The sequence below is a fragment of the Melopsittacus undulatus genome, chromosome 9, assembly GCF_012275295.1.
Source record: "Melopsittacus undulatus isolate bMelUnd1 chromosome 9, bMelUnd1.mat.Z, whole genome shotgun sequence".
Taxonomy (NCBI): Eukaryota; Metazoa; Chordata; class Aves; order Psittaciformes; family Psittaculidae; genus Melopsittacus; species Melopsittacus undulatus.
The window spans coordinates 42029762-42042572 of NC_047535.1; the positions used below are offsets into that span (position 1 = coordinate 42029762).

At 53.0% G+C, this 12811-nt stretch overlaps 1 protein-coding gene across 1 annotated transcript in view; it reads right to left on the reverse strand.

Annotated features, from left to right (window-relative positions):
• Nucleotides 1-12811, reverse strand: part of PLXND1 (plexin D1) — a 79447-nt gene that overhangs the window by 32450 nt on the left and 34186 nt on the right. Inside the window, exons 11-16 of the mRNA XM_034066551.1 lie at nucleotides 9416-9520; nucleotides 7104-7193; nucleotides 6185-6278; nucleotides 3809-3972; nucleotides 1972-2123; nucleotides 1619-1718 (exon numbers count right to left, since the gene is read on the reverse strand). Coding sequence (XP_033922442.1) covers nucleotides 1619-1718; nucleotides 1972-2123; nucleotides 3809-3972; nucleotides 6185-6278; nucleotides 7104-7193; nucleotides 9416-9520 — 705 coding nt within the window. The remainder of the gene's footprint in view (nucleotides 1-1618; nucleotides 1719-1971; nucleotides 2124-3808; nucleotides 3973-6184; nucleotides 6279-7103; nucleotides 7194-9415; nucleotides 9521-12811) is intronic.

Genomic DNA, 12811 nt, shown 5'->3' on the forward strand with positions numbered 1-12811 from the left:
CCTCTGTTGTTTCTGGTCATTACCTATTTCCCCAGGATTCATTTTGTTAATCTGTGTTTCTGAGTGCCTGCAGGCAGCTGTCTCCTGCCCTTGGCCCCTAACCTGTGCATTCAAATGTGCACTTACAACAACAGCAGAGAGGATTATTCATGTTCCCCAAAGCCCTTCAGCTCTTCCCTTTGGCAAGAGCCAGGGCTACTGCACTCTGAGCACTGCCAGCACCGATTGCCTCCAGCGCCACTCTGGCCAATTCAGCTTGTCCATAGCCTGCTATAATGTTCTGGAGAGGTCTGTTGATCATGTTTCCCTCTCCTCAGCAGAATTACAGCTGAATTCTGTCCTCTAGATACATCTAATGGGGACCTTGAAAGCTGTAGCACACGGGCAATATTTGGTATTTTACAAAGAACCTTGTTTGGAAGGGCAGTTCTGAAAGTCTTTTAAATCAGATAAATTGCTATCAGTGCTCAGGTGTCAGTGAGACCAGCCCTGCATGGCATAGTCTGCTCCATCTTAATGCCACATATGTGAGAGGAGAATCAAGAGAACTAAAGGGTGTTGTTTAGTTTGTAAAGGGGGTGGGAGCCACTTTTGGTGCAGCACACACCATCAGCTATGCATCGTGCAGCTTCACTCCCCACACGTGTGCACAAAGCAGGGCTCTCTCCCACCTCTTCTGCAAGCTTTGCTGAGATACGCAGACACAAGACAGCTTTGTGCTGTGCCCCCCAGCAGGAACTGGCTCCTCACTCCCAGAGCAGCCTTCTCCTTTATCCTGCCAGGAGCTGCAGCACAGAGTTGTCACAGACCCGGTCTGAGTCCAGCAGCCGCTTTTACTCCTGTTGCTTTGCTTATCACTGCTGCTTCTACAGGTGCTTCCTGAGAGAGCTTTTCCTTGCAGGGAGAAAGCCCGTGAAGGAGCACCCAGCCCTTTCCCACTCTTGGAGCCTTTCTCCTCTTTATCAACCGGACAATCGCCCGGCAATGAGTGATGTGCCCAGCCAGCACACACCCTTGTGACAAGGCACCAGAGACCCTGAACCCAAGGTCTGCCACTGGGCTGCACCCCCCGGCACCTTGCTCCAGACTGCTGGATCACTGAGACTCTTCGGATGTGAATACGGATGTCTGGAAACACTGGGAATGCATGCAAAAAATAAGACAATCTCTACAGCAAAATAAATCAGTTCTAAATAGCAGGAGTCCCTGTGTGAGTCCATGGTATATAACTTAACTTACACAGCACAAGGAGACTTTGCAAGCCTTAAAAAATCTCACAGGTTGTAAAGTCATTAGCAAAGGATGAGGAAGAAAAATTATCTCCTTTTGATAGCAGGAGACAGGGTGATACAGCCAGGATGAGGGAGAAACCTCTGCAGGAGCCGAAATGGGGCTGAGGTTGTGCCTGAAGACACTGCGGCTGCAGTCCTGCCGGGATGTGCCAGACCTCACCCAGGTAACCACGGGTGAGGAGAGACATCTGCTGCTCCTTGAGGACCCCGACATGTTTGTCACAGATCCTCCTTCAAAGCCAGCTGGGGCAGGGGCAGTGGGCGCAGGCTTGTTTTGAGGGGTGCAGGAACCACCAAAGAAACACACCCAGGAGGCAGGTACTCACCACGAAGGAGTACCGCTCCCTGGACTTCCCCTCCTGGCTCACGTTCACTGTCACCACATCCGAAAACGCCTCCTGCGCCTCTCCGGTCTGGCACACGATCCTGCACGTGGGGAAGAGGAGGCTGGCAGTGCTGCTGGTGGCAGTGCTGCTGGTGGCAGTGCTGCTGGTGGCACAAGGGCTGCCCTGCAGCACTGTGCCTGGCACAGGGCACCGCATGCCACCTGAGTCAGGTCCCCATTCCCTTCCTGCCCAGGGTGCAGTGCCCGGGCAGGAGCGGGGCGAGCGATGGGGCTGGACAGCACAGGCAGAGGACATGAAGGGGACAGGGGCCCCACAGCTGCCCCAACACTCACGCCTCGGACACGATGTATCTGGTGCGCAGTGGCACGCACGGCACGCTGCCGATCCGCACAGCACCCACAACGTCACTGAAGCGTCGGCCCAGGTTCCTCCCGCGGATGGTCAGCAGGGTGCCCCCCTCCAGCGGCCCGCGCAGCGGCTCGATCTGCAGCACCGAGGCACAGGTTGGAGGAGAACCACCAGGAAGCTTCTTGCCTTCACCCCATGACTGTGCCCACGTCCCACTCGACTCCCATGAAGACAGAATTGCTCCTCACGCTCCCGCTCCCCCCAGCACACCCAGCCCCATGCTCCCCTTGCTGCAGCTTTGCCGACAAAGAGGCATTGCACTTGTGCACTGGATTTGGTCAGGTCTTGCTCCAGCTGCAGACACATCTGGGGTGAAACATCACTCCTTCCACACCACAGCTTGGAATGGAGTTGGGGCAGAAACGAACCCAGAAGAGGGATGCTAGTGTGGAGGAGTCCTGGCATCACATTTCTAAGGGTTGTTCTGAACAGAACAGGACCCTTCAGGACAAGAATAAGACCAAAAGTGTCCTGATGTACGGACCATGGCCAAGCCACCAGCACTGCAGCCCCATGGGGTGCAGGACAAGCCCACCACTGCGGGAGAAGGTTGTCCCCCACCCATCTCCTACACCACTGGTGTTTCACCCCACTGCTGCAAGGGGACAGTGCTGGTGTGATGCTGCTCCTGTGCAGGAGGGGCATCATCGGGCAGTATGACTGCATTGCTCAGCAGGTGAGACAAACCCCTCCAACTCAGAAACGTCTGATCCCTTCACAAAGGCACAGGCACACAAAGCCAGCACAATGCTCTACTGCAGCAGCCAGCACCCACTCCCAGGCTCGTGCCCTTCTTCACCCGCTACATTCCCCCTCCAGGAGGGCTCTTCAAGGGCCCCTCTGCTTGCGTGACTCCAGAGGGTCTGGATTTACCAGCTGCTCTTTGCTAAGGAAACAGCAGCAGAGTCCCGTGGCCCTCTGCCACCTGAACCCTGGTTTCCTTCCATTATTTTCTGGTGAGGTGCTGATAACACTCGGTGCGTGCTGGGGCAGGACAGGCACCTCCTGCCATCAGGACAGGGGAGAGGCAGGCAGTGCAGACCCTGTGCTCCCTGCAGGCTGTGTTACAGCACCCGGATTTTGAGCAGCTATCGCTACACACCTCCTTACACACAGAAATCCCATATCCTTGTCTATTTTGACTCACATTAGCGATTTTGACTCTCCAGCTTCTCCTTTCTTAACGAGCTCATTTTAAGATTTGCTCTATATACTTTCTTTGCTGCTTGTTAGGAACAAATGTGTTGGCTCATTCCATACCTCTAAGCAGTACCCAGGTCCAAATGCCCGCACTAACTGTTCATTCAACTACAATTTAAATGAAACTAATTTCAAAATGATAATGCAAAAGGTCTCTCTGCCACTCCTCATCTCGGCAGAAGTGCACAGCAATGTGCCTGGAGATAGTGCTTATGTTCACGTTTCAGCTATGCTCCATTAAATGCTGATCCTGGCAGGAATCCTTTACCAACCCCAACAAATCATTCTTGCTTTTACCAACCCCAGGAACTCTGGGACATTGCAGCTGTGCTGCTGTTTTTCCCCCTAACAAGATGAAGATTGAATCATGTCACCAGCAAGATGTCCTTGGCAGTGGGTGACTCAAAGGCATAGAAAGGAAGTGAATAATTCAGTGCTGGTCTTGACCCCATCCAGCACCAGGGATGAAGCACGGTCCCTCCCCTGCCCCAGGGCCCAGCGCAGCCTGTGTCAGCCCATGCACACCCGCCTCGTGCTCTCCACGTCCCATCCGGGTCTCACCTTCTTAATCTCTGGAGCAGGGCAGGTGTCTGAGAGCTGGGGGCTCTCGCTGTGCAGGCGGCAGCTGGAGCTGCTCTCACTCCAGACGCAGCGGTGCCCCAGGTCCTCCCTCCCCAGGCACTGGGAACAGTCGGCGCTCCCGGTCGCACAGTTGTACACCTCCACTAAAACCCCAGAGACAACAGTAAGCGTCCACTCCTGGGCCTGAGGCTTTGCTTAGCTTGAGGCAGTCAAACATACCCCCTACTACATCCCCCCCCCAGCTATATTAATCCAAGTAACATCTGAAATCCAGTGTATTCCAGAGCAGCTTGCACATATAGCGAGATGAGGCAGCTCTTGGCTGCCATCCTGAAGATTTCCCAGAAGGACTGGGTGCTTGTTCTCACTGCAATATAATTTAGCACTTTCTTTTCCTTTTTCTTCCCCTTGAAAAACAAACAACACCCAAACTCGGAACCTTTTGTCAATTTATGCTACATGTTTCCAACTCTCAGCATCGACATAGGAAGCTGCTTGGCAAAGCTGGCTTCATCCTGTTAGCAAAGCAATCACATTGCTTCCACACTCTGACAGAAATTGGATGGCTGCAGTGTTTTGTACAGTGTTTACAGTTCCTTCCCTTCCCCCTGATGACCACGGGCCCCGTTCATTTACTTCTCCCTTCAGATCTGCTCAGCTGACCTTCCACATCTTTTTCCTACATGGCTTTCACCTCTTCATTAGCTGGTGCCCGAGGTTACATTTCCCCTCCAGCCTAAAGATTTCTGCCGCTGGAGTGTGGGCATCCGCTAAGATAAACACCCAGAAACACTCAGGAAATGTTTTCACACCCTGCTCCCCAGAGGAGACTGTGCAGGAGAACATAAAACAAAGAAACAGCCCCATTTTGCACTTCACGAAAGGATCTCAAGATGCTTCATAAGCCACTAATGAACCCTCAGCCCACAGCAGCCCGCCTGTGCTCGCACTAATGGAACGTCACCGGCACTGAGGGACTCTCCCAGTCTCCACAAAAAATGAGTTTATTTCTTTCACCTTGCCTTGAATCCACCCAGTGAGTTGCACTGGTTGGTTTTCCACCCCATAGCAACGAGCTGGGGTTCCGTCGGTGGGCTGCCAGAACAGAGTTTACAGTAAATGCTAATAAATATTGAAGTAATAAACACTAATAACAATAATCCCACTAACGAAGTATGAAAGATGCACACATTTACAATGGGCCCAGCAGATCTCTCTCTCTGCTCACAAGACAGCCTCTCTATTTCACTCTCACCAATCTGATCAAGGCAAGGAGGAGCCGGAGCCATGCAACGGTCCCATGGGGTCTCCAAATATTCTGGCAAATTCACACTGATGCAAGCAGAGCCTGTGTAAGCGAGTTCCTTTTCCACGCAGGAGGAGGGGGGGTCCTGCCGCACTCCTTCCGCTGTTGTTCCTGCTTCCAGCACCACCCACGCCGAGAACTGAGGCTCTTGCACATCACAGGCTCTGCTCAGATCTCCCACCCCTCGCCTGAGGGTTACCTCTGGATCTCACAAATACTGACGCTCTCTTCCTTCTGCAAGGAAGTCATGTCTGATGCCTACCCATGCTGGCATTTCAGAGGCTATTTCACCAATGTGGAATGCTTTGCAAGATAAGCCTCGTTTATACACAGGGATTTACTATGGGGAAACCTTTTTATCCTGGGTCAGTGGCAGATGGTGTTAATGTCTCCCTGTTTATTACAGCTGTCCTCCAAGGAAAAGCTTCCCTTGGGCAGCTAGTTCACATTTGCACCTAGGGTAAATCAGTTCCTTCTGCTGCAGTTGCTGACACTCCTGAGAGGGAAAAGAGCCCCGTGCTGCTGCCCCCAGCCACAGCACCCAGCTCGGTGCGTCACCATGAGCATCCAGTTAAGGTGTGACACCAACAACACCCAGCTGGGTTTGATTCCCTGCCTTGGGCCGGGGAGGGAAGTGGCTGTTGCACAAGCACTGGCCAGGGGCGAGCTGTGCTCAGAGATTGTGTCCTTCTCAGCACAGGAGGAACGGAGAAAAGGCTGAAGTTTTACAGAGGGCTGAGCCTTGCTGCCACTCTCCAGGCACAGCCTCCCCCATCCCTGCCTATGTCCTCTGGGAGGAACTTCTCTCATTGCCAGGAACTCACACACCTCCCTGTGTCCCAGAGCCCCAGCTCGACTGCCTGTGCTTGAGGATGGGCTGAACTTCACCTGGGTGTCCAGGGGTGCCCGTCTGATCTCTGGGCACAGGAAGAACCAAGCTGTGCCTGCCTGAGCCACGGCTCTCTCCTGAACCCATAAACTTTGCCAGGATTTCGGAGTCATTCAGGCCAACCAGATGAGAGCAGAATAAAAATAGTTTCAACTCAGACCTGTCATCATCTCTGGACTGTCAATGAATCTGTCCGGTCTATGCTTCAGCTGCAGGTTCACTGGGAAGAGATGGCTTTTTTCTGCTGTGTGGAGCTGCACATAGGAAAAGAACAACAAATACTGAGGAAATCTAGTAAAATGGGAGGCTCCATGTGCACACTGCACGGATTAACATTCCTTGTGAGGCTCCTCTGACCACTGCTGCTCAGTACAGGGGGGTCTCATCTTTAGCAAAAACAGAGGGGAGGCTGTTTTCTGGTCTAATGCTTCTGCTGAGGTCCCAGTGAAGGGCGCTGGGCACAGCACACCCCACAGGGAGCAGAGCCTGGCCCTGCTGCTATTTTGAGTAGGAACGAACAGGAAAGTGAACAGACTGGCCAGTGCCGGGCTACAGCACGGAGGTTTGCAGGTGACGTGGTGGGAAAGTGCTCCTCTCCTGCTCTGGGAGAGGGGTTCCCAGGGGTGGAAGCCCAAAGGACCGCTGCGTTTCGGAGGCCAGTTTGCCCTCCTGCAACCACACACTGCTCTTCAGTGAGCGCCTGCACATTTTCTCAGGCCAGTTGCTAGCTCAGAATAAAAGCTACAGAAATAGCAACACTGAAAGGTGGCCAATTTTTTTGCCTGAGCTGAACTCTGCCTGTTTAGAAAGGTAAACAAGCAGCAGCCATCAAACCCCAGCGGAGCCAGGGCTGGAGCCGCTGCAGATACCCACAGAGCAGACACTCAGCACTGTGAACACCCCTCCAGCACCAGCACACACAAAGAGAACGCAGTTTGCATTTATTTCACCTGGAACTGGAGGTAAGGAGAAGGGGAGGCAGCGTCCAGCTGTGGGTGTGAGTTTAGGGGCAAGACCTCCCCACGCCATGCCCCCACAGCCGCAGGGGATATGGGGTGATGGCCGTACCCCTGACTCACCAGCACGTGAATGCATTCCACAGCAGAAGAGTTCACCCACCGGGCTTCAAATGTTCTGTCGGTCCCAAAATGGCATTCCAGGGCTGTCTCCTAGGAGAGGGAAGACAAGGGCAGAACTTTAGTGCTGTTCTCCATCTCAGTGAACCAAGAGGCAGGCACCATGTCTCTCCTTGTTTCTGCCATCAGCACCTGAACCATGCTCAACTTAAATAGAACAGAACCTGATACTGGAAACAGGGCTGGGATCTGTGTCTAATTAATCCTGCTCTGGTACACACTTATACACAAAACTGCTGCAGGCTGAGCATCGCACATGGAGCCAAGCCCTGTCCCTTGCTCTCACCTGCTGTGCTGCTGTGAAGTGTCATAACCAGGCATGGGGCAGCAGCTCCTGGAGCTGGGGACACACAGCACATGCAGACCATGAGATGTGCCTGACTCATGTCACTCACAGACCAGGGGACGTGTCTGGCAGGGCTATGCTCTCAGAACCCCGGCCTATGAGGTACCCAGGTTTCACTGGACCAGCATGTTTAAAGCTCATGCTGCAACCCAGGCCAAAAGCCAACATGGTCCCAAACCACCTCACCCAAACAGACCAAACCAGTCCATCAATTGGGCTCAAAGCCGCCTTCCTCCTCCTCCCAACAACTGCACAGAACAGATCTCTAACTCAAATGAGGACCCAGCTGGGAGTAAGTTCAAAGGAGATTTTCTGCGCTATTTTCCTGATAACACAAGGGTGATATCCTGCCCTGAGTCATTGCTGTGTCCCCATCCTGCAGGAAAAAATCCTATCTCCAAGCAGGTTGATGCTCCACTACTACTGAGGTTTAACCACCCTTTGAAAGCTGACAGATCTGATAAAGGACATGAAAGCAAGCACCAGAGTCCTGGCAGGCAGCTGCTGGCCCAGTGAACACACACACAGAGCCTGGAGGCAAATTGGAGCCTCCTCCAGTGCACTGTTTGTGCCCCAGCAGCTGCTGCTCTGCAGCTGGCCACACCAGCCAGGCAATGATCCCACCGTACACAGGGTGTCAGGACACGTGTCCCAGATGCTCTGAGCTCCGGTAGCACTTGTGAGCTCCTGTGGAGGGGAAAGGAGAAGGAATCCTGCTCCATGCCCTGGGACAGCTTGTGGATGGTGCTGAGAGGAAGCTGGACTGCCAGAGCAGCCCCTGCAGCTGCCCTGGGAGCGGTGCTTCGGCCCCTTTCCTGCTGACTTCATTTCCTACTGGGTTACATGCGGTATTGCTTCCTCTTCAGCACCTCCAGCATCCACAGAGGAAGAAGGATTTCTCGCCCTTTTTTGCTGATTGTGGCAGGCACATCCTCCCTTTCAGAGTCCAGACCCATGCAGGAAACAGCAGCCCCAGCCGGGGGGAGCTCCATTCTGCCCCTGTGCCAAAGGGCAGGAGGTCTGGTGGAAGCGGTGCCTCAGCGGCACCTGGCAGCATCCCCACTGCCCCAGCACAGCATTCGCAACCTTCTCCATCCCCTCCAGAGGAGCTGCAGGGCTGTCCAGTTTATAGGTATCCTCTGCAGGGCACAGCGAGCCAGGCTGAAGACTTGACCCAAAATCACACAAGGTGGCTTTCTACAAGTGCCAGAGCTTAGTCAAGTATTTCCTCAGCACCCAGCCTCCCTGTCCTGAATTCCTTTTGTTTCCTCCTGGAGTGCAATGCACCTCCAAAGGCACCATCTGATGTCCACTCCCACTTTTCGCCCTGTGACGATTTGCATGCCAGAAAATTCTATAGGAAGCTTTTTCACCAAATGAAAGAGCCCTGCAGTGACAAGCAGAAGTTAAACTAAAACGTGTTTCCAGTGCAGCGCTCTCTGAGCGCTGCTTGGGCCTTTGTCCTTCATTCCTAAGTGCAGGGTGGTGGGGCCAGGAGAGAGCGACACTGGCACGCTCTGCAGTGAGCAAACACACACAAGGGAACCAGGAACTTTATTTCTCCTAAATATTTTGCTCTAGTGACTGTTTTACAAGGGGTATAAGAACCTCCTTTTGCCAGGAAATAGGAAAAGCCATCACTAACTGTGGGAGATCCCCGGAGAATGCCTGGACACAAACAGTGTCTCCCTTCAGCTTTGCCACACAAACCTCACTCTCCATCAGCGTGGCTGCTTTTCACCAGTGTCTTTTGGCAGTACAGAGATTCCAGATGCTAACGCAAACTGCAACCGGCCCCATCACCCGCTCCCCAGGCAGAAACCAGCTCCTACTTGAAACCCATTTGGTGCTCACGCCCAGCATGCCTGGGCTCACCTGAACCTTCCCATCTCTCTGGGAACTCATTTACCTTAGAGAAAGTTGCATTAGCCAGTGTGATCGTCATGTCCCGGGGCACTCCCGTGGGCATGGGCTCCAGAGAGGCAGGGACAATCCGCGGGCAGTCAATCTTCTTCTGTTATGTACAAAACAAGAGGAAAAAAGAGAGGTTGGCTGGGTGCATGCTGAGCATCCCTAATGACAAAGCAAGAGGACACACCAGGTGCCCTTGATTTCACTACATCTGTAAAGTCAGATCACACCGGAACCCCAGGAAGTGAAATACCAAAATGGCACCACGATGCAATGAGCAGTAATGCCACATGGAGCCTTCCTTCCTCGAGGAGGGCTCCAAGTCCAGCCCAGCATGGCTCAGCCTTAAAATCCACTCCTCTGCATGTTAGGCAGCCATGGCAGTGGCTGGGTTTCCAGGAGGGCTTCTCCATAGCCATGGCCAGCAGCCACAGGAGCAGCGCAGCAGGAATTGCTCTCTCACTCCTGCCAGGCTCCTCTGCCCACTTGGGACATCGGCAGCGCCAGGCCCTGGTCAATGGGGAGCACATGCCCAGTCTGACTTCTATCTTCTTGCCTCGGAAAACGTGTACTCACAGGTGAACACACTCCTCAGCTGCTACTGGGCAGCTCCATCATTACCTGCATTTCAACATTAGAAGACAGGGCTGGAGGGACACTAGAAGGAGGCACTGCAGCCTACGAGGGTGAATTTGCCAGGGTGACCCCTCCTGCCGGCTGGCAGCCGATGTCTCACACACCACAACACACACTCCTGCAAGCCCCAGCAGAGATTTCACTGCCCAGCAGTGTCCCTCCAGCACAGTGTCATTGCAGGAGTGATCAGGGTCTGCATGTGCTCACATCTGCATAGGGGGAAAGGGTACAATGAGCTATGGGGGCTTCGGCAGGGGGACTGCAGCAGTGGGACAGCTGAAATTAAAGGCCTAAATGAAGGTGAAAAATGATTTTAAAAGGTCATCTGTCCCCCTACTTTTGTTCTCACTTTAAATTGATGGCTCAGATACTGGAGCTGACTCAGAATTTAAGTCTGTATGACAAGCCCATCCTGTTCTCTCATGAGATGTAAATCACACTGCAAAACTACAGCAAAAATGAAGCCAGATTCTCTGTTGCCCTAGGGTATATCCATACGAATGCCTCTGACAGTGGAGCCATTGGGGTAAAAGACAACAAAATATTTGGTCCATTATGCAGGATGATTTGCAGCAGGCACGATTTCCTTCTCACTTGCATTAAAGGTTACCCCACTGTGATTCTGCCGACGGCAGTGCTGCTGCTGCTCTGCTGAGAGGTAGCCCTGCCCTCCTAGCACCGAGATGCTGTAGGATGCATCCCTGGTGCTGGGCATGCAGTGAGCACGAGGCTTCTCTCTTGCCTTCTCCCAGACCTAGCCAGGGCTCAGGGAGCTATCTGGAAGTGTCTGTTTTCCTCTGGAAAGCACACTTTGTTTCTATCAGGACACTCATCTTAACCAAGCACAGCTGGTGCTGCCTGAGCAAGGAGATTAAATAACAGAGATGTACATGATAAGAGAAGTAAAACAACAAAGCAAAGCACTGGAGAGAGATTTCAGTCACAAGGCCTCCTCTCAGAGAATCAAAAGAGTTAAAATAAAACCAGCAGGGCCACAACTGAAAATTCATGTAAAAGCTCCTATGGCCTGGTGTGTCCTCGCATGTCACAGCAGCTGGCATAGCTTGCTAGATAAATACACTTTAGAGGACTGATTAACTTGTCGTCTTGCAGCCCCTTCTCCTGCTGTTCATCAGCAGCTAGAAATAGAGCTGATTATATTATTCATGTCTGGATCAGGGCAAAGGGTCTGAATGTTTAAAATGCTGTGGATGAAGCCAGTATGGTGCTGGCTTCCCCATGGACCAGTTTTCAGGTGCAGCCAGCAACCGTGTGTTTACAAAAAGCTCAGACTGCAGGGCCAGGCACCACGTTTCCAGGGCTACAGAGCACCTCTTCCTGCGGCTGCTCACCAAACCAGTGGGAAGAGCTACGAAAGGGAAAGATAAAACAGGAATGTGCCCAAGGCAGGTGCAGCATCCAACCTAACTGAACCTCTGGAGGAGATCAGAGGCAAGAAAGCAAGGATAGGCACAGTTATCCTTAAGGAAGGATAGGCACAGTTATCCCTGCCAGAGGGGAACCCTGGATCTTGCTGGCTGCTCCAGGTGATGGGAGTGGAATGAGAGGACAGGGTGCAGCTCTTCATTATGTGTAGCCGAGGCTCCTTGAGACCTTTGTCTATGACCCTAATACCCTCTCTCTGAGCAGAAAAGCAGCTATTCCCAATCTGTGGTGGTCCCCAGCCCCTCCTGTGGCCCTGACGCTGCTTGGTGCCACTGGCAGTGCTGGTCCTGCACTGGAGCCACTGCCCCAGTGCCTGGAGCACACACAGAATGAGACCCAGGGCTCATGTGAGGCCCCAGAGCCCGGCACCCCCAGAGCCTGGCACCCTCAGAGCCCAGCATCGCCACAGCCTGTACATCACCAGAGCCTGCATAGCTCTGTGTCCTGGCACCAGGCAGACACTGCAAAGCCTCAGCACGTGGGTCTCTCATCAGGAGCAGCCATGAGGGAGGGTTTTCAAGTGCCCAGTACTCATCCAGACAGCAAGAGAAAACACCAGATGCTTTCTGAAACCTGGGAAGTTGACAAAGTGAAGGGTGCTTCCCCAAACCAGAGGGAGCGGATGCCAGGGTTAGCCCAGGGGGTGAGAGTGAGACATCTGACACGGGCCAATCTGTGCCAGTGATGGGCATGGGGAACGCTGGAAGAACTGAGATGAGCAGGGCACCGGTGCTAAAAGGATATTAAATTTACAGTGTAAAATGTTGGCTTGGATCTACGTCAGAATGACTGCTAAAAAGCCAATTTTATTTAAATTAACTTCAATCTAAACTTTTGAAGCAGGAACACACTGAGCTTCAGGGTTATTAAAGGTGTAATTTGGAAAGGGGCAATTTTCTCCATTAGATGAGCACCAGCAGTGGTGCTCCAGCAAATTATTAATGTACCACAATGGCCTAGTCAAAGCCAAATGGACTGTAAGGTATTGCTACGCTTGGTGTGTTACTCAAACCCAGTTGTCCAGGAAGTGGAAAAGCAGTGGTATTGCTCCAGACATGAGAGGTGATGAGAGCCATGGGATGGAGCTGCTGAAGGTACTGGGACAGCTGAATGCTTTAGCCAGGCTGGCAGCCTCCTCACACAGACATGCCTCCAGGCGAGGCACAGCAGGGCACTGCCGCAGCTTCTGCACCCCTCGTGCATCCCCCTCTTGCTCACCAGCAGAGGAAGGTGCCCCGACTCATCCCAGGACAAGCCTTGGCCAGCCCATGGCTGGCACTGCTGGAGGAGACTCAGAGGCTGCCAGGAGGGG